We start from the raw sequence: 22,235 nt of genomic DNA, 5'->3' as shown, positions 1-22,235 counted from the left end.
TTTGAGATGGGCGTTTTTAACTCTTAGGTCAGCTGCAAAAGTGTAGCACGTGGTCCTTCACATTTTGTAAAAGAATGGCTCTGTGCAGGCATAGAGCTTTGGAAATCCACAGCTATGAATGTAACACGTGGTCCTTTGACTAGTTTATCATTAAGGAACGTAATTGTATTTATTTGTAGTCAGTGATTCAGTATGGAAATATCAGTATAATGCATCATATAGCAGTATATCTTAAATTACTGGCACAATGCTTTAAGGTCTCCTGCCATGTTTAGTTAGAAGTCCCTTCACAGCCAGAAAGTACAGTGTTGTTGCATCTATGCTCTTGAATCTCTCCACTAATATAAACATCTCAATTCTTTAAAATCACTTAAGGGGTTGCTAACAAAGTTTATACAAACTGTCCTCAAAATTTAATCATTTAAGATACATAATAAGTAGGTATAAATTCTTTTTGTAGCTGAAAATCATACTGAATAAATGTTAACTTTTTAACACATTAATCAAAGCTGCTGAAATTTCGTAGGGTTCTGTGAACCACATTAAGCCCAATGCATCTTGGATCTTTCTAATCCCACCATTCCTCTGTCCTCTAGGACCCACCAAGTACCAGAGCTTGTCCACGTGCTGGACCTGTCCCATTCTCCTCCTTCCTTCTGTCTGTTGCTGAGAATATTTATCACCTACTTAACATTCTTAACTGAACTCCAGGTTTGGAGTTAGGAGTTTAGATTCAGCTAGGTAGCTAGAGTAGGTGAGTTGTCAGTGGGATGATGAGAGATGGGGAAGAGAGAGAAAAACCAAGGTAGAATAAAACAGAGAATTCAGCATATCCTGCTCCTTCAATGCTCTCTTAAAGAGTATTAAGCAAAGTATTTTCCATTGGAACATTTAAATGGACTATTCATTGTCTACTTTTGTATATTAATGCAATTAAATTTACGATTTTTTAAAATCATTGGATTGCTCTATTTAGAAAAAGGTCCTTAAAATGTCATAAAGACTCAACAGGTTATTGACATCTGTACAGAATTATGTTCTGCTGCTGTAGTTTTAATTGAAGTACTTGGAAAAACCCTACCATGGAGAAAGGTGTTGCTCAGTTTGTGCCATTGTAAAAGTGAAGCTCTTGACAAAGTACCTGAAGTAAAGTCATTCCTGTATTGCCTTTGTGCAGCTCTGAATTTTGCTTTTTTATGCATGCAAGCAGGGCTGCACATATTAAACGATCCATAAAAAGTAAACTTTGTGTAAAGTCATTGCACTAATACGTTACTGGTTTTAAAATATTTCACTACTTAATGTCTGCATATTTGTTTTAGTGTCTCATTCCTACCTGGTTCTGTTTCTGAATTCAAATGGTTCAGGTCACTTCAAGTTGCTGGTCCAGCAATGATGTGTTATCCAACTAATTATTCTGCCTTAGTGGCAGTGTTAATCTGTGTCCAATTGTAAAGGCATAAAAATTTGTAATAATATCTCCCTCACCCTTGTCAAGTTGACAATTCTGTGTCTGTCTTTCATTGGGTCTTCTGTCAAAATAACACAAATACTTTTAGTCATGCAAGGTGGTTAATACATGGAGCACATCTTTAAGTATTCAAACCAGAAGACTTGAAGAAGTACTTAATATCAAGGTTTCTCATGCCATGTTGACTGCGACCATTGAAGTAAAATATGATAACTTGATTCTCTGTTTATTTTGTTCTTTCTTTCAGATCTGGAAGTTCTTCACGTGGAGAGGGTTCAGCTGATTGACGCAGTTCTAAATCTGTGCACCTATCACCACCCTGAAAACATTCAGCTACCTCCCGGGTTTGCCCATTATCTTTCACCTATCTACAATAAAATTCAGAACCAGCTTATAGGGCAACACTTCTTCAATTGCATTGATATTTTTGGTGATCTTAGCCTCAGTTTTACACTACAGAAGGAGGCCATTTGGCTCATTATATCTGTGCCAGGTTTTGATAGCTGTGCTATTAATCCTCACTTTTCTCTCATCCCTCCCTCCAAAATCCTTAGTCCTCTTTCCCAATTTGACATAGTTGTCCTTTTATTTTATATATATATTCTGGCACTTCTAAGCAGTCATCTTGCACTAGAATGGGAAATGACTTGCCTGTGTTTGGCATTTATTCAATGATTATCCCTCAAAGTGCATGTGCAGACTCTAGAGCTGAACAGCATTCAACTCAGTACTGATTAAGCTCGTACTGTTAATGCAGTGACTTATCTATCCATGGTCATTACAGATGGTTGTTGCCCATTATCTCCTTTTTTAAAAAAAAAATCTTAGTTTTATTTGTCACCTGTACATCAAAGTATCTACAGTGAAAATCAAATATGCAAAGATTGCACCTCTCCCTTGTTGAGCAAGTTGGGGTAACCCCAGAGATATGGTATGGGGATATGTTGTGAACTGGTCTCCAGTTACTCTGAATAACTTTAGAATAACACAAAATGCATATGTAGTTTTGATTATGTATTTATATATCTTGTATATATGATAGATAGTACTCATTATAATAATCTAGTTAAAATGTTCACTTTTTACTGAAATCCTGTCAGAGTGTTTGAACATTCTCACCATGAAAATAACACGAGATATCCCCCTTGTAACGTAAAACATGGTATTAGTGTTGCTACTGAGATGTGTCAGGTTTGCTTACATTGGTATGTGTTGTCCTCTCATAATGTTGGATTTTGTTTAATCCTTCAGGTACCAGCCCCCTGCCCTGGCTATTTCCTCCTTGTATTGGAAGGCTTGGCTGTTATTGCTAGTTGTAAATGCCTTCAATCCACAAAATATTGGTGAGTTTCCAGCTGACCTGCACATATTACTTTCCACAAATGTACCAAATGTTGATAGGTTGCATAGAGTACTGCAACTAGAAGTATAACAAGGTGCAAAAGCATCTATATTAATGTCTGAAAGTTGCACATTGCACACAAACATTAAGTACGGGTGGAATGTGGCTTGACTGTGATGACATTTGATTGTCAAAGAGCCTGCTGCGGCTCAATATCTTGAATGATGCACAGAGTAATCTGGATGACTTGTCAGTTTGCACAATTATATACAAGTGAGAGTGATGGCCTTTGACAAAGGGAATGAGGAATAGGAAGAGAATAGGAAGTAATAATCAGCTGTCCACTGGAGTTGTAATTTCTGAAAATAATTGCACATTTAGAAAGGCTCAAGAGAAAAGGATTGTTGCATTGTTCTGTAAAATCACCTCAGTTGCTTAAAGAAGGATTTTAAAGGTGATGTACTTTCTCTCTACACTGCAGATTTGCAGATCACATAGACTGAATTTTTGCCATAGGCAAGGCATCATCTGGTGGGACGTTTGCCACACTACTTATTCTTAGAGATTGCTGAGTATCCATTTCACCCTCATCTGCCTTTGGCAGTACCGGCACAAGCAGTGGAGCGAATACTTTGCAGATTGGTGCAGGGGTAAGGGGGAGCTTAGTATCTGGAATTCTGTCTCTAACCACCTCTGCCTTTCCTTTAATATACAAACTGAAAATGCTGGTAGCATTCAGTAGGTCAGGCAGCTTTATGGAAAGAGAAACAGAACATTTCAGGTTGAAGACCCCTTGACACATACTTTAGGATAGTGAATAAAGCCTTGATGACAAAGATTGATCAAAAATATCTCATATTTCCATATTTGGCTTAATGTGAAAATTTTGTCTGGTAATCACTCTAAAGTATTTTGAAATATTATGTTGAATAATTGAATTTGGAGTACTAAAATGCCCTAAAATATCTGAATTGTCTTAGTTTGATGATGCAGAGAATATTAGTTAAATGTATTTTGCTTACAGGTCTGGCTGCATGGGAAGGTTACCCCACCCTGAAGATGTTCATGGAAATGGTGATGACAAAGTGAGTTACTTTAGATTGGAATTAAAAATGAGTGTGGTAAGATATGGTGCAGGCACTCTTCTCCCTGAAGTAAGTGCGTGTGTGTGTGTGTGTGTGCGCGCGCACATGCAAAGTGAACTGCTTTCTGGTGATAGAGGAAGAATCAAAGGCAGCCTGGAATTGTATCCTCACCTCTAATAACAGAAGTCCTCCTGATTATCTTGTGCAAGTTAACTATAAACTACTCTTAACAAATCTATTTGTAACTTTGATGCAAGTTGTCACAGATTAAATTCTTGTGAATGCTTAGTTAATTTCATTCCATTATGAAAGCAATATTGAAAAATAATGCACTAATACCGTGTTTTATGTTACATGGGGGATATTTCATGTTACTTTCATGGTGAGAATGTTCAAAATGATACTTGCATACATTATTGTGAGATGGTGATCCTCCTAAAGAGGTGGTCCTGTGTACCATAAGCTCGACACACCTATAGGTTAACTGACAAGAACAAAAGAAGTAAAAAAGGAATAGGTTTGCTCTGACATTCAGTAAGATCATGACTAACCTTGTACATCATACCAGTTTCCTGCACCAATCTTGATCAGTTTAACATCTAAAAAGGTATCCGTCCCTGGCCTGGCTATACTCAGACACTGGGCCTCTGTAGCCTTAAATTATTGAATCTTTGGAATTCACTACCTTCAGGTGAAGACATTTCTTTTCTCAGATCTGAATGATTGGCTTCTTAGTCATGGTTATACAGCATTGAAGCAGTCCTTTGGCCAAATTCATCCATACCCACCAAGTTGACAATTTGAATTAATTCCATTTCCCTAAATTTGGCCCAAATCGCTCCAAACCTTTCATATCCAAGTACCTCTCTGTATGTTTTTAAATGTTGTGCTTGCACCTACCTTCAACACTTCTTCTAGAAGCTCATCCCATATACTCACCACCCTCTGTGTGGAAAATGTTGAACCTCGGATCCCTTTTAAATCTTACCCTCTCACCTTAAAACCTGTGCCTCTAGTTTCAGACTCCCCTACCGTGGGAAAAAGATTATAATCATTCACCTTGTCCAAACCCCTCATGATTTTATATACCTTTACTGAGGTTATCCTGTTGTCTGGGGGAAAGTCTCAGCTAATCTAATCTCCCCTTGCAGCTTGAGCCTTCCAGTTCCAATAACTTGAACCTTTTTCTGTACCATTTGCTACTTCCTAAGCCCAGGTGACCAGAATTGTATAAAGTGATCCAAGTGCAATCTCAACAATATCTTGTACATTGAGAGACTGTGGCCCGTGGTTGTACACAGCATAGTCAGTGAAAATGCCAATGCTACATTTCCTCTGTCAAAGCCCATAAGAATTTTGATGAGATCAACTTGTACTCTTCTAAACTGAGCACAGTTTCTCCTCGTATAGTGAACCCAGATATTGCACATTTTAAAATGCTTTTGTATCAGCAGAGTAGGGTTTCTGTTCATGAAGACTATCAAAATTTTATCTTTGTTAGCATATCAGTCCACATGTATGTGCAAAAGCTATCTGTATGCTGGCATATGCTTCTGTAGGTATACATGTGGCAATATATGTATGTTACATCAGTTAGCAATTCTAAAGTGAAGATACAGGTCATAAAATTTATCCTTTTGTTGAGAGAAAAAGCGCACAGCTTAACTTCATACATTCTTCACGTATACCAATTGGCTATCTGTGTATTTGTCTGTCCCTGGCTCTTTTAGACCGTAAGACATAGGAGCAGAATCAGGCTGTTTGGCCCATGGATTCTGCTCCACCATTCAATCCTGGTTGACTTCTAATCCCTCTCAACCCCTTTTTCCTGCTTTCTCCCCAAAACTGCCCTAAATAATCAAGAACCTATTAACCTCTGCTTTAAATATACCCGATAACTTAGCCTCCACAGCTATCTGTGGTAATAAATTCCATTGATTCAGTACCTTCTGGCTAAAGAAATTCCTCCTCAACTCTGTTATAGTGGATGTCTCTCTATTTTGAGGTTGTGCCCTCTGGCCCTAGAATCACTATATGCAACATCCTCTCCACATCCACTCTATCTAGGCCTTTTAATATTCGATAGATATCAATGAAGTCCCCCCTTATTCTTCTACACTGCAGTGAGTACAGGTCCTGAGTCAGCAAATGCTCCTCATACATTAATCCTTTCATTCCTGGAATCATTCTGGTAAACCTCCTCTGTCAGTACAATGTCAGTACATCTTTTCTTAGATAAAGAGCCTAAAACTGCCCACAATACTCCAAGTGCCGTCTGACCAATGCCTTAAAAGCTTCAGCATTACGTCCTTGCTCTTCTAAGTCTTCTTGAAATGAATGTTAACATTGGACTTCCCTTCCTTACCACCAACTCATCTGCAAGTTAAGTTTTTGGGAATCCTGCATGAGGTCCCCCAAGTTCCTTTGCACCTCTGATTTTTGAATTTTCTCCCCATTTAGAAAATAGTCTACGCCTTTATCCCTTCTACCAAAGTGCATGATCATATAGTTCTCTACATTATATTCCTTCTGTCATTTCTGTGCTCATTGTTACAATCTAAGTCTCTGCAGACTCACTGCTTCTTCAGCACTACCTGCCCCTCCACCTGTCTTTGTATCGTTCACAACTTTGGCCATAAAGCCATCAATTCTGTCATAAAAATCATTGATGTATAACGTTAACAGAGGCAGTCCCAATTCTGACCCCTGAGGAGCACTACTACTCACCAGTAGTTATTCCCAGTAAGCCAATCTTTTATCCATGTTAGTATCTTTTCTGTAATACCATGGGCTCTTGTTAAGCAGCCTCATGTGCAGAACCTTGTCAAAGGCCTTCTGAAAATCCAAATAATCAACATCCATTGACTCTCCTTTATCTATCCTATCTGTTATTTCCTCAAGGAATTCCAACAGATCTATCAGGCAGTTAAGGAAACCATGTTGACTTCGACCTATTTTATCATGTGCTACCAAGTACCCCGAAACCTCATCCTCAATTATGCACTCCAGCATCTTTCCAACCACTGATGTCAGGCTAACTGGCCTGTAATTTCCTTAATTCTGCTTCCCTCCCCCTTAAAGAGTGGAGTGACTTTTGAAATTTTCCATTCCTCCAGAACCACTCTAGAACCTAATGATTCTGGAATAACCATTACTGATGCCACTACAGCTTCTTCAGCTACCTCTTTCAGAACTCTGGGATGTATTCCATCTGGTCCAGGTAACTTAACTACTGTACTTTTAGGCCTTTTAGCTTCCCAGGCACCTTCTCCTTAGTAATAACAACTACACTCACTTATGCCCCCGATACTCTTGAACAGGCATGCTGCTTGTGTTTTTCACAGTGAAGACTGTCGCAAAATACTCAGTTTGTCTGCTGTTTCTTTATCCCCCAATACTACCTCTCCTGCATCCTTTTCCAGTGGTCCAAAATCTCTCTCTTTTACTCTTTATATATCTGAAAAAAAACTTACGGTATTCTCTTTTATATCATTGGCTAACTTTCCTTTATATTTAATCTTTTGTCTCTTTGTGGCTTTTTTAGTCTGTTGGCTTTTAAAAGCTTCCCAATCCTCTAAGTTCCCACTAATTTTAAAGGTGCATGTGGAAGCTCATGTGTACCATAAACACCTAAAGGGACCGTTTAGCTTCAGTGGTCAGTTACTCTAGTTTGATGCTGGTATTAATTTATTACTGAAGCAGGTACTGAGATACAGTGAAAAGCTTGCCTTGCATCCTATTCATAAAGATCAGATCATTGCACAGTGCAATGACAAGATTTTAAAAAATGCAGAATAAGCTGACAGCTACAGAGAAAATGCAGTTTGTTTAAACACTAAGATACAAGATCATAAAGTGATAGACTGTGGGGTCTCAAGTCCACCTTGTCATAGTAGGGGACCATTTAATAACAGTGGGGTTGAATCTGTCCTTTAAATGTATAGCCATGTAATCTCAACATGTGAGCAGTGGTACTATATTCCACCCATTATGCTCATGCACTCTGTATATCTATGACATAAGAACAGTTGATGATGGAGCATGCATGGAAAGAGAAATGGAGTTAATATATCAAACCAATGGCCTTTCATCAAAAGGTTCTGGTGTAAAGTGATCAGCCTGAAAATGTTAAATGAGACATAAGAAACTTGATAATGGAATCTGAAACAAAAAACAAAAAAGTTCAAGGAACTCAACAGGTCAAGTAGCATCTATACCAGGGGTGGCCAACCTTTAATATTCCATGCGTCAGTTTTTTCACACGAGTTCAGATGTGCCATACAATTCTTGTACCCCCATTCAATTCTTGTAAAAATATGTTAATATAGACATATTTAGCATTTTTACATGATATATTTTAATATAAAAACAAGATAAACATTACTTGCCTAATTAGACTTTTAATATATTTTGCCTTCTTTTGATTTCTTCCTTTTTCTTAATCACATATTCTTTCAGTAACTCAGATCCAAGTACTAGTTTCAGTTTTCCTTCTATTTCAGTCTGATGTTGTGTTTTATAGTGCCTATTAAGATCATGTCTTCTATTATGTGAGAAAGTGTTTTCACAAACAATACACAACGGTTTTCCTGATGGACCCGCTATAAATATGAACTCATTTTCCACTGTTCATTGAATTCACGCTTACTATCACTTTCTGCTTTTCTTTTGCACTGTGATGGGTAACTGAATGTAAAAGCAAGGCTTAATTTTTGAAAAAGTACAAAACTGCAAATGTTCACAAAGGACGAACAAAACACAACTCCGTAGTGCACAAGTGTAAATTGTAAACCGGCAAAAACCTGCGACGCACCGCTGGTGCAGATGCCTGGCGCCTCAGGATCAAACAAGTATCAAACGTGTATTGAACAGTTATGGAACAACTGCAGAACAAAAGTCCTTCTTTCCTAATTTGATTCATTGAACATTTTTTAAAAATTGAAAACAGATTAATGTGAAAGAAGATAACATTCGCTAAAAGGTGTGCATAAAATAATAAAATCACTAAAAATGATTTCTAAGTTTTAGATTTATTCTCAGTAAAATCCATTTCTAGCTCTAAGCTACTTGAGTTCCTGCTATAGATTTTTTTTCTACAAATCGATTTCTGGTTAATACTGTTTGCATGAGTAGGCTTACTTTTTTATTACCATCACTGGGGTGCAATGCGCAACTTCTAATCAAACAATGCTCCACTTTTGGCACATGCGCCATAGGTTGGCCATCCCCGATCTATACGGAGAAATGGATAGTTGACTCTTTGGCTTGTGACCCTTCATCCACAGATGCTGCCTGACCTGCTAAGTTCCTCCAGATTCTTGTTTGTTGAACCTCAAATGCTAAGTCTGTTTCTCTGTCCGCAGATGCTGTCTGACCTGCTGAGTAGCTCCAACATTTTCTGTGCTTATTTCAGTCTTAACAGCAACTGCAATTTTTTGCTTTCCAGTTATTACCTCTTTGCCAACCTGCCAATACCTCATCAAGCATGAGAATATCAAGGACACTAAGAACCAGAAAAATGATGTGATCGTTTTCAAGTCTTGTGAAAATAGTTTTGCTTTTCTACTTTCAGCAACTTCTCTTATCCTCAATGCACTGTGACCGATGAGGAAACCCGAACTGAAATGATTACTCGGGAACTACAGATGTCACAGAGAGAGAAGCAGGAGATTTTGGCTTTTGAGAGCCACCTGGCTGCTGCATCAACAAAGCAGACCATCACAGAAAGTAACAGTTTGCTGCTCTCGCAGCTGACCAGCCTTGAACCACAGTGAGTTTTGGATAAGGAGTACCAGTATTGACTATCCTTCAGTGAATGTGAGAGTGTATAGTTGTCACTGACCTCGTATCAGTTATTGTTCATGGTCTTATGATGCCTACCTGTCATGTAGCTGAACGTAACATTTGCTAGCTAATTAAACAAAGTGCATTACAGCTCTAGCCATCTTTATTCAGGTTTGGTGGTCATTATTTGATCAGTGTAAATCATTGTTTGGGAATCCTCATCACTTTATTTTCCTCTGACCTCCCGGTAGAAAGCTGTTGTCTGTGAGTGTGCCAATGCATTTATTACATTGTTTTAACTCTTTTTGTTAGATGTGGGTGGTGATAGGATTTATTGCTGGGCCTGAATTATCCATAATGATGCATTCTTAAGCTGTCTGAACCACAGCAGTCTGTGGAAGTTATTCTGACAGTGCTGTTGGAGACTCGCTGTATTTGAACCTAGAGATGATGGGCTAAGTGCACATTTGCAAGTGTACGGATCCGGAGGAAATAGTGGAGGTACTTAATGAATGCTTTGCTGCAGTATTCACTACGGAAAAGGATCTTGGCGATTGTAGGGATGACTTGCAGTGGACTGAAAAGCTTGAGAATGTAGATATTAAGAAAGAGGATGTGCTGGAGCTTTTAGAAAGCATTAAGTTGGATAAGTCACCAGGACCCGACAGGATGTACCCCAGGCTACTGTGGGAATCGAGGGAGGAGATTGCTGAGCCTCTGGCAATGATCCTTGCATCATCAATGAGGACGGGAGAGGGTTGCGGATGTTGTTCCCTTATTCAAGAAAGGGAGTAGGGATAGCCCAGGAAATTATAATCCAGTGAGTCTTACTTCAGTGGTTGTTAAGTTGATGGAGAAGATCCTGAGAGGCAGGATTTATGAACATCTGGAGAGGCATAATATGATTAGGAATAGTCAGCATGGCTTTGTCAAGGGCAGGTCGTGCCTTACGAGCCTGATTGAATTTTTTGAGGATCTGACTAAGCACCTTGATGAAGGTAGAACCAAATATGTAGTGTATGTGGATTTCAGCAAGGCATTTGACAAGGTATCCCATTCAAGGCTTATTGAAAAAGTAAGGAGGCATGGGATCCAAGGGGACATTGCTTTGTGGATCCAGAACTGTACTTGCCCACAGAAGGCCATGAGTGGTTGTAGACAGGTCATATTCTGCATGTAGGCCAGTCACCAGTGGAGTGCCTCAGGGATCTGTTCTGGGACCTTTCTCTTCGTGATTTTTATAAATGACCTGGATGAGGAAGTGGAGGGAAGGGTTAGTAAATTTGCTGATGACAAATTTTGCAAAGGTAGGGGGTGTTGTGGATAGTGTGGAGGGCTGTCAGAGGTTACAGTGGTACATTGATAGGATGCAAAACTGGGTTGAAAAGTGGAAGATGGAGTTCAACGCAGATGAGTGGGAGGTGTTCATTTTGGTAGGTCAAATAAGATGACAGAATATAGTATTAATGGTAAGACTCTTGGCACTGTGGAGGATCAGAGGGATCTTGGGGTCCGAGTCCATAGGACACTCAAAGCTGCTACACAAGTTGACTCTGTGGTTAAGAAGACATATGGTGCATTGGCCTTCATCAATCGTGGGATTGAGTTTAAGAGCTGAGAGGTAATGTTATAGTTATATAGGACCCTGGTCAGACCCCACTTGGAGTACTGCGCTCAATTCTGGTCGTCTCACTATAGGAAGGACGTGGAAACCATAGAAAGGGTGCAGAGGAGATTTACAAGGACGTTGCCTGGATTGGGGAGCATGCGTTATGAGAATAGGATGAGTGAACTCGACCTTTTCTCCTTGGAGCAACGGAGGATGAGGTGACTTGATAGATGTGTACAAGAATATGAGAGGCATCGATCATGTGGATAGTCAGAGGCTTTTCCCCAGGGCTGAAATGGCTAGTATGAGAGGGCATAGTTTTAACCTACTTGGAAGTAGGTACAGAGGAGATGTCAGGGGTAAGCTTTTTATGCAGAGTGGTGAGTGTGTGGAATGGGCTACCGGCAGCAGCGGTGGAGGCAGAAACAGTAGGAACTTTGAAGAGACTCCTGGATAGGCACATGGAGCTTAGAAAAGTAGAGGGCTATGGGTAAAGCCTAGGTAGTCCTAAGGTAGGGACATGTTCAGCACAGCTTTGTGGGCCAAAGGGCCTGTATTGTGCTGTATGTTTTCTATGTTTTAATGTTTCAAGTTTGTGTATGACTTGTGAGGGAAGTTAAAATTGTTAAAGTTGCCACATACCCAGAAGCTTTGCCGAGGATTGTAGAGTTTGGGAGCTGTTGTTGAACAAGTCTTTGCAAATTGCTTGGATTCCAATCAAGCAATTGCTTAGTTCTGGATGATGAGCTACTAAAGTATCACTTAAAGCACATTCTTTCATGTAAATTCGGCATGTGGATTAGGCAAATTCGTCTTCTCAGCTCCTGCTATCAGACTATGAAATCCAGTTGGCTTCCTTAAATGAATACTAGAGGAATGTTACTGAGAAGATTCTCTCACTTCTGAGTGGGTGATGTGTGGAGAGATCCAGGGAAAAGTATAAAGGAGATCTGCAAAAGCACGTGTGAGAAATGAGTGGCAATTTCTCTTGATAGCCTGGTACCAATCTGTTATTGAAAAGTTTTATAATGGGCTCAGAAGTGATATTTAGGTGCGTTCTTTGTGCTGATGAGCTTCAGAGAAAAGCAGAAAATGCTGGAATTGCTTAGCAGGTCAGGCAGCATCTATGGAAGAGTTTGACCTAAAACAGTGACTTTGTTTCTCTTGCTGCCTGCCCTGCTCTGTTTCCAGCATTATCTATTTTTATTTTTATTTTTTGTCATTTGCAGGAATTTTTTAAATTACTATTTTAGAGAAGGCATATTAGGGAAGAAAGTGGCCATCAATACTAAATGTTGACAGGACTATTTTCCGCTAGCTGTACTTGCCCCTGCATATTCACTAACATTGAAGGCTGAATGTGTAGAAGTGTGTGCAATCGGTAGCAACACATACAAAATGCTGGAGGAACTGAGCAAGTCAGGCATTATTTATGCAGAGGAATAAAAACAGAGCACCTTCATCAGGACTAGAAAGAAAAAGGGAGAAAGAATAAGAAGGTGGGGAAAGGGGAAGGAGTTGAAGCTGGTGAAGCTAGGGGAAGGAGAGGAGGATGGGTGGGGGGCACAGGTGAACTGAGAATCTGGAAGGTGAAGAGCTGAAGAAGAAGAAATCTGATTGGGGGAAGATGGACCATGGGAGAAAGAGTAGGAGAGGAAGATGATGGGCAAGTGAGGAGAAGAGAATGGGTAAGAGGCGAGCCAGAATGGCAAACAAAGTGTGGGGGTGGAGAAATTACTGGACGTTAGAGATACTGACGTTCATGCCGTCAGGTTGGAGGCTACCAAGAAAGGATATGAATTGCTGCTCCTTCAACTTGAGAGAGGCTTCGTCTTGGCAGGAGAGGAGGCTGTGGTCCAACATGCAGATGTTTGCTCAGGTGTCTAGTGTTTGTGATGAGGAGTAAATATTTTCCTCCTTTTAATGTCTTTGTGAATATGCTTCTGTCATTTTCTGACTTCCTGACCTTGTGATTCCTTCTTCAGGGGCCCCCCTCGCCGCCCACCTCCACATGTTCTCGAACAGCTAAAGAGCTTAAATCAGTCCCTTCGCCTTGGCCACTTGCTGTGTCGTAGCCGCCATCCTGACTTTCTGTTAAACATCATTCAGAGGCAGGTGAGTGAGCACTGCTTAGAAAGGTAATAGGACCAATTACAAATAGATATTTTTCTCATCCTCAGCACTTAGAAAGTGCAACACAGCCAAAGAATTACTTTTCAAGAGTTGCCACTGGTTGACGAATTGGAATTGGTTTACTCTTGGCACGTACTGAGATACAGTGAAAAGCTTGTCTTGCATACTGTCCTGCTGTTTTTTTTAATGCATATCAGAGACTATGGCAACCTTTGGAAAGAGAAATCAAGCAAAGTGATTGGATAATTTTGACATGAAGCTAGTGCAAGATCAAATATAATAGGGCACATTTGGACAAAGGACTTGGCAATGACTTAATACTCTTCACCTAGGAAGGTAGTAATACCAGAGATACTTCACAGACATTGCAGTACTTCTGAAGCATAGGTAGCATTGCATTGAAAGGACTCAAAGCAAGATTTCACAAACAGCAGTGAAACTGTATGTATTACTTACTGGTCAGAACATTGGAAACTACCCTGCTTCTTTGCAGAGCTCTGACAGGGATCATTGATATTCATACTCAGTTTATTGCTTCATCCAAAAGACAACTCAAACAGTACATTTCCCTCCTTATGGTACTGAAGCGTAAACCTTGATTATGTGCTCAGTTCTTTGGAGTACAGATTGAAATCATGTCCTTCTTAGTCAGAAGTGAGAATCTAATCCTCTGAGTCAAAGCATTTACTCTTCCCTTATTGTGAACAGTGTCCTGGTAACCTTTTCAGAATGCTGACTTGAATAAAGCAGAGCTTTTAACATCTCACTTAGTACTAAATGTAGGTAGTGTGGACCTCTAGGTGGCAAGTTTATTTCACTGTTGTACTCTGATACAGTGTACCAAAATGTACTGCACTGAAAATAGCACATCATTGAAGAGTTCCATTTTACGTTGGCTTCAAATTCTCTGGACTGAGAACTTGGAGTTTTAACTCGAGGGCTCAGACACTGATTATGCAAAGAGAGTAGGAGAAAAGCATGCCTAAAATTGTGCTTGTTCGTTGAGAAAGTCTGTGTCCCTTCTGAGGAAGTTCTTTTTGAGGTGGCCAGAAGAGGGTTCGTTGTTTGAAACATTAAAGCAGGTGGTCCTGAGAGGTTGAAGACCCCCCCCCCCCCCCATGTTACAGGCACACAGCACTTAACTGTGCCTGTTGTTTCTTTTTGGGTTTGATCTGTGGAATAGAGCCATTGGATCACTCTGCCTGTATCTACTTCTTGAAAGCACTACCTAGTTTGTTTCACTTTCCCCTGTTTTTCTGTCATAACCCTGGATATTCTTCTTTTAAATATGCTATAAATGCCCAATTTATCTTTGAATGAATCTATTTCCATCATTTTTATTTCAGATAGGACATTTCTGATTATAAAGTGCTAAGTGAAAAGAAGTGTTACTGCGATATTTAAAAAAAAGTATTTAGTCAGATACATGGATAGGAAAGGTTCAGGAGGATATGAACCAAATGAAGACAAATGGACAAGCTCAGTTAGATAACTTAGTTTCTATGCTTCTCTTTGCCAGTTATCTTAAACTTGTATTACTTGGTTATAGAGCCTTCTTCCATTTATTATATTTTATATTAATCAAAAAATTAAATGAAAAGTGCTGTTAAATATGTTTTTTCATCCTAACCTACCTTTTCCTCCAGGCTTCGTCTCAATCCATGCCCTGGTTAGCAGATCTGGTACAGTCTAGTGAAGGGTCCTTGGATGTGCTGCCTGTCCAATGCCTATGTGAATTTCTGCTTCATGATGCAGCTGACGAGGTGGCCTCCACGGAGGAGGAAGATGAGGGAGAAAGCAAAGAGCAGCGGGCCAAGAAACGACAGGTAAGACTGTATCGACCCAACTGGGGCAGTAGCACATGTATATATGGGCATTTGTAAATGGCTGAAAAATGTCTTATCCTTACCCAGCAAATGCTGTTTTTATTTATTACTTATTTTAATTTGGGATCTAGGCTTTGCTGCCAAGGTCTATATTGTCTAACCATAATAGCCATTGAGTCGGTGGTGATAAGCCAGCCACCTTGTCGAGCAGCTGCGGTACTCCTGTGCTGTCCAGCAGAGAGTGGGAGGAAATAGACCCAATGACAGTGAAGCAATGGTGATGTTTTTTAAGGGTGTTGGGGAACTTCAGTCTGAAGCCCTCACCCTTCATGCAGGCCAAGTCTGATTTGAGAGATGCTTCTGGAGTATCTGTGTAGGTAAATGCAATGAATTTTGTAGGTGTTTCAGTTGGGCTATCCCATAACAGCTGTGAGAGAGATTGTTGAAATACAGTTGTGCATTTTATCAGTTTCAACACTGAACTTCCACACGGCTAGATTCCAAACTGGGAGTGTGACAGAAATTAATATCTAGGCTGGAATCCCTTGATCTTAAAACAGCTGTGAGATCTTTTGTATTTACTTTAGCCTTGGCTTAATATTTGATCTAAAGGTTGGTACTTCCAGTACTGGCATGGTGAGCTTGGATTTTTCACTGGCACCTGGAGTAGTAGTTGAGCCCGAATGGGCGGCATGGTGGCGGAGAGCTGGGTTCACTCCGGCCCTCTGGTGCTGTCTGGGTGGAGAATGAATGTTCTCACTGTGACTGCACCATGTGCTCCTATTTCCTCCCACATTCCAAAGCTGTGTGGATTGACCTCTGTAGAGTACACCTCATGTGTGGGTGAGTGATGTGATCATACTGGAATTGATGAGGATGTTTTAAAAAATGGAATTAGTATAGGAAGGTGGTTGATGGTCCTCACCAGCCTGCTGGTTTGAAAGTCCTGTTTGTGTGTGGTATCCCTCAGTGGTACAGCTATCTTTTTCAGGAGAAAGGGGAAGATTTCATGGGGACCATTTTATTTAACTGTGATTATAGAGTCATGGAGTTAGGGATATTAAGCCCAGCTCATCCATGCCAACCAAGATGCTTATCTATTATTTGTCTGTATTTGCCCCATATCTCTCTATTTTTTATCTATGTACCTAATATCTATTTCTGTCTTCATATCTATTTCTCTCCCAATGTCTTTAGATTTTGATGTCATTGTACCTGCCTCTATCACCTTTTCCAGCAGTTCATTCCATACTTTGTGTGGGAAAAGCATACCCCTCAGTCTCCTTTAAATTTTTCCTCCCTCACCTTATAACTGTGCCCCCTAAGTTTAGTCTCCTCTACCCTGGGGCAAAAAGACTGCAACTATCTAACCTACAATATCAGTGCCCCAATGATTTTATAAACCTGTGAGGTCACCTCAGTTTCCTTTGTTCCAGGGAAACCAGTCCAACTTTGTTGCTTTGGATTTCCAGCATCTGCAGATTTTCTTGTGTTTGTGTTTGTTTTTCCTGTGCTCAACCCTGTCAACTTGGTGTCATCTGCAAGACACCAGTTGTGACTAAGCAGCATAATCTCATTGGCAGCACTGGGAGTGTTGACTAAACCTCTGAAGCACTTGAAGTAGGACAGTTTGCTTCCTTATTTGACCTCTGTGCTTTTCTCTTGGTTACAGAGACAACAGAAACAACGGCAGCTTCTGGGCCGTCTGCAGGACCTCCTGTTGGGTACCAAAGCTGATGAACAAACTACCTGTGAAGTACTGGATTACTTTCTGAGACGCCTTAGCTCTCCACAAGTCGCCTCTCGTGTTCTAGCCATGAAAGTATGTTGGAGGGGTCTGTTTATCTTTTAAATTTACTATCTATCTTTGTGAAAGTGAGCCAGTTTTGTTGTAACAATTTTACATGCATCACTGCTAGCATCGCCACTGTTTAGCTGCTGGTCTTTAGGGCAGCTTTTTATGCTGTTTCTGCAACAGTCAGGGTTGTTGTAGCCCTGAGCTGAACTCCCGAACCTGGAGGACTGGTGGACCACTCTTAGTCTGGCCTCTACCTTTTGACTTGTTTGGCATTGCTGACCCTACCAAGAGTAAAATTACAAAGCCCTGACTCCAGCCAACATAGCTGTCCAGATCATTGAGACATGCAAACCTCCCAACCCTATGACAAGGTTGTGGTCTTCCTGGAGGATGCATCACTGTTAAGCCAGCCTTCTTACCTTTTAAGAAGTCCGTGGTGAGGTGCTTTCATGAACCTCTATAATTCTTGTACTAAGGGGATTCTGTCAATGATACTGGCTTTCACTAAAGGAAGAGTCACAAGAGGATGTATTTACAACGTAAGAGGGTTGTCATTTCAGATTAAGGCGCTTTGAAATTTCTCAGAGTAATGAATCTCTGGAATTCTCTACATCACAGGGTGATGGAGACGTGATCATTAGAAATACTTAAGGTGAAGGTTAATATAATATTTGAAGTAGTGAGGAACTGAAGGTTTTGGGTTGCAGGCGTGGAAGTGAAGTTGAGGTTTGCACAGATCATCCATGTTCATATTGAATAGTATGGTAGGCTTGAGGGGTCTGCTAAACTACTCCTGCTCTGATTTTCTTGTGCAACACCCAGAAAATTGGAGAAACTCATCAGTTCAGGCAGCAGCTATATTTAGAAATGGACAGTTGATGTTTTAGATCAAGACCCTTTATCAGGACTGAGATGAAGGTGGAGAGAATAGGTGGAGCAAGAGCTGGGAAGCAGTAAGTGGTTCCAGCTGAGAAGGGCTAATAAGTTCTCTAATGGATGAAGGGTGACAGTGGGAATGGTGCCTGAAGCTGGAAGTGATAAATGAAATGAATAAAGAGCTGCAGATTATGGATATCAGATAGGTGGTGCTGATAGGAGAGGGTGGGACATCCCTATTTTCTTCTGTTGAATAGAAAGATCAAGGAGGTTGACCAAGTAATGCTGAAGGAACAGGGAGGGGCATGTTTCTAGGCAGGTTACAGTGTGATCTTGAAGGGAACTTGCAAGTAGTGCTGTTCCAACCTCTCTTCTGTCCTTGTCCTCTGAGGTGGTCGAAGTAATGGTTGGTGAGTTGCTGGTGGTGAAGTAGCCTTTCTTTTAACCTGAATGATAGAAACATAGAAACCCTACAGCACAATGCAGGCCCTTCAGCCCACAATGCTGTGCCGAACATGTCCCTACCTTAGTACTACCTAGGCTTACCCATAGCCCTCTACTTTTCTAAGCTCCATGTACCCATCCAGGACTCTCTTAAAAGACCCAATCATTTCTGCCTCCATCACCGCCGTTGGCAGCCCATTCCACACATTCACCACTCTCTGTGTAAGAAAACTTACCCCCTGACATCTCGTCTGTACTTACTTCCAAGCACCTTAAAACTGTGCCCTCTTGTGCTAGCCATTTCAGTCCTGGGAAAAAAGCCTCTAGATATCCACACAGTCAATGCCTCTCATTATATAACCGCTGATGATGATTCATTCAAGATGGCAGCGCAACGCAGCTTGCAGCGGCCACTCTGGAGATGATTATCTGTTATTTGTGAAGTGGGATGTTGTGCGCAATCATAATTGGATGAAAAGCAGACGTGGGAGCACGGAGGAACATCTGGAAATCTCCAGGAAGACTTTCTTCATTGCTGCTGCTGCTGTGAGATCCGGGTCTCTGCTGGCAAGAACAGGCTCCAGTCCTCGGGGACGCGTTGCCAATGGCCGTTGGCGGGGGCGTCTTAATACGCTCGGCAGAGGATGGTGCTTGGAGAAGCTGTGCTGGAGGGGATGGTCGGAGGCTCGGAGGTTCGACGGACTCGGAGTCCGCTGCGGTTTAAGCGCTTTCAGTGTGTGCTGTGTCTGCGAGGCTGGGTTCAACGGAGCTTTCATTGTGTGCTGCGTCTGCAAGGCTGAGTTGGGCGGCGCCGTGGAAGTCCATAGCGGGGGTATTCCCTTCTGCCGCCGGCGTGGGATGGCGAGTCTGTCGGGACCCTGAGGACTTGTGGAAACTGTGTGGTGGTTTCTTTTGAACTTATAGTCTTTTAACATCTTTGGACTATTTTTACTGTGCCCATGGTCTGTTTTTTATCAATTATGCTATTGTTTGCACTGTTGTAACTATGTGGTTTTATGCAGGTCTTGTAGCTTTAGTTTTTGGTCTTGTTTTGTCTGGTGGATTTGGAGCTCCTTTCCGGGGAATGCGCTAAGAAGGTAGCGCGATATTAATACGCAGCAACCTCTCCAGACTCTGGATTGGGGATTGCCAAATGTTATGTGGATTTTCTGATGTAGTCTGTTTTGTCATGTGCTTTTGTGATATCGTTCTGGAGGAACGTTGTCTCATTTTTTTAACTGCATTACATTTGTGGTTTCTAAATGATAATAAACTGAATCTGAAGTGAGAGTTTCAGAAGCTGTACCCACCTCTGCAATATTCAACATGCTCTTGGCTTGAGCCTCATGGAAGGGATTTGGGTGTCAGGAGTTAAATCAATCATGAATGATGCTCTGGCTTTGTGCAGCCCATGTGGCCAAAGTATTTTTATGGTTGGTATTTTACCAAATTTCTGCTAATGATGACACCTCAGATGTTGGAACGCAATGATCTGGGAGATGGCAGTGTCACATTTTGGGGAAATGCCAATTTAGTAGTGCGAGAGCTGGTTTGAGTTTTACACAGCAATGTTCCAAATACTTGTTACCTGGAACTGCTTCCTACACATAGTGCCATTTACTGGAAGTAAACATGACGAATAGGCGAGAAGGAGCCCAGGTAGGCAGTGTCAGTGGATTACTTGGCAGTGATGAGAGGGTGCTGATGTTTGTGTTTCTCACACAGACTTCACACCATTTGTCTCACCTACCAGCTGATAATAATAAGTGACTCATGAGTTTCATGATGTCACGTGGGAAGGGGTGCCGAGGGGGTGCTGAGAAATGGGTCCATTATCCTTCTGCATTGATATTACAAACTTATTAACATTTTTGATGTCACTTTCAAAGGGCTTCTCATGTGACACAAACATTCGTCCTTCTTCACTGCAGGGATTGTCTCTGGTACTGACCGACTCTGAGAGCAGTCTGCGGGATGCGGATGAGCGAGACCAGATGATAGAAGAGGACTCGAGTGATAGTGAGCCGCTCCCTGGATATCAGTGGCTGCTGCGGGATCTTCCCAAACTGCCCCTGTTCAGCAGTGTCTGTAAGATGACTTCCTTGGCACTGCAGCAGGTAAGCTTCGTGAATCACAGGGGTGCTAACATTTTTTTAATTGAATGTTACAATGCGGACAAAGGTCCCTTAGCCTATCTCATTTTTGAAGAAAAACTTAAAGTAGAAGAGCACCGGTTTAGAAACTAGTGGAAGAAATGAATACGGAGGCTGAGATGGACACCGGCCAAATTCAGGCAAATAGGATGTGCTTAGATAGATACATCTGGTTTAAGATGACACTACTGAAGATGGGCGACAATTTACTGGCAGTTCCTTACACAAGAAATACTTCTTTACTTTATTAATCACAATTTTCCATAGTGAAAATGTTGTAAGCAATCACCATAAACAGTGAAGAGGTGAGTGAAGCCGAGGCTGACTTGAGGGTCGAGGCATGTGGATTCAAGAATGATTTGGAAAGAGGTAGAGGCATGTTTGAGAAGTGGTCAGAGCGAGGGAGAGATGTGGTTGGGACCTCTAAGGTGCGCGTCACACGTTGTTTGCTACTAGCTCAAAGGAATTTAAACTGTGCACAAAAGAATGTCACCCTCTACCTCGTTGGCATGTTAAGTATATTTTATGATTATGCACAATGACATTTCCTTTTCCATTTTCTGATGCAGACAGTGTTGATAGCAATGAGTTTGTGATGATTTGTCTGCAGATTTTAGAACTGGCTTATTTATACTGTGGTGAGCATTTGGTCCTTAATGACCGATGAGGAAGCTCGTTGAATTCAACAAATGTTTTATTGTAATAAACACAAAACAGACCGGGAACCATGACTCAGAAAGTGAACCCAACCAGTCTCGTACAGATAGAGGATGTGACCGTCACACGACTCAGTTTACAGTTAGGGTGACTCACAAATACACAAGTGAATAACTGTATAACCCAAGCTAAAATGTAACAATAAATGAACTGGAACTTCCCACCATAATCCCACAAAAGCATTTTAACAAAAGAACAATAAACAGTGCAGGTCATTAGAAATACAGGGCAGGCTGTCGACCATGCCCCCCCCCAGAGCGTCACACTGCCCGCACTCGAGGAATCAGCTGTCCTTGGCAACCCCGGAGTCCATAACAAAGTTCAAAAGTCCCGGTGGATGTTGACACTGCAGCCTGTTTGCGTGAGGCAAGAGGAAGGGCACCCAGAGTGTTACTTCCTTCCCTCAGCCTCGCTGGGTCAGTGGTGGCCGAGGGCTGACTTGGTGCCAGCCGGTCTCAGTGCAGCACGACTGCATCCAATATACCATATCGGAGATGTGATCGAGCACCTCTCCCAGCCCCTTCCAGAGCTTCCAAGGAGATGCAGTTGGCCCTTCTTCCGGGAGGGGCAGTAGACCCATACAGGGCCCCCACCATTTACTGCTGCATTAGCACCCCAGGCTGTTGGCCCAGCCTTTTCTGGAACGTACAAGTGTCACAGCAGTGCACGAACAGCTCCACATCCTGCCTGTACCCAGGCCAGTAGAAGCGTTCACACAGCCTGTCCAGTGTCTTTGCAACTCCAAGATGGCTGGCCCCAGCAGCCTGTGCACCGAACACAGCACTGTGGCGTGGAGCCTCCGGTGGACCACCATCAGACATCTGCCACTGCTGGAAAAGCAACCTGTCACACACCTTCAGCATTCCCCACTGCGAGAGTTAGGCATTGGTCTCTGGATCCAGGGTGGAGATCTCTGCCCACTCAGCCATCCCCACACCAGAGCCAGCGCAGAATCACTCACCTGCTCGAGGTCATTGCTGGCTGTCGCCGCCACTTA

At 41.7% G+C, this 22,235-nt stretch overlaps 1 protein-coding gene across 3 annotated transcripts in view; it reads left to right on the top strand.

Moving 5' to 3' along the window:
• ints1 (integrator complex subunit 1) overlaps positions 1–22,235 on the top strand; it is a 180,311-nt gene that overhangs the window by 35,226 nt on the left and 122,850 nt on the right. For all 3 annotated transcript variants that reach the window (XM_073060973.1, XM_073060972.1, XM_073060971.1), the window contains exons 16-23: positions 1,719–1,815; positions 2,723–2,814; positions 3,838–3,898; positions 9,471–9,668; positions 13,277–13,406; positions 15,071–15,250; positions 16,923–17,072; positions 20,300–20,485. In XM_073060973.1, coding sequence (XP_072917074.1) covers positions 1,719–1,815; positions 2,723–2,814; positions 3,838–3,898; positions 9,471–9,668; positions 13,277–13,406; positions 15,071–15,250; positions 16,923–17,072; positions 20,300–20,485 — 1,094 coding nt within the window. The remainder of the gene's footprint in view (positions 1–1,718; positions 1,816–2,722; positions 2,815–3,837; positions 3,899–9,470; positions 9,669–13,276; positions 13,407–15,070; positions 15,251–16,922; positions 17,073–20,299; positions 20,486–22,235) is intronic.

This window comes from Hemitrygon akajei, chromosome 11 (genome assembly GCF_048418815.1).
Source record: "Hemitrygon akajei chromosome 11, sHemAka1.3, whole genome shotgun sequence".
NCBI lineage: Eukaryota > Metazoa > Chordata > Chondrichthyes > Myliobatiformes > Dasyatidae > Hemitrygon > Hemitrygon akajei.
The sequence above is the reverse complement of the archived record's forward strand: the minus strand, read 5'-3'. Positions and strand labels throughout refer to the sequence as shown.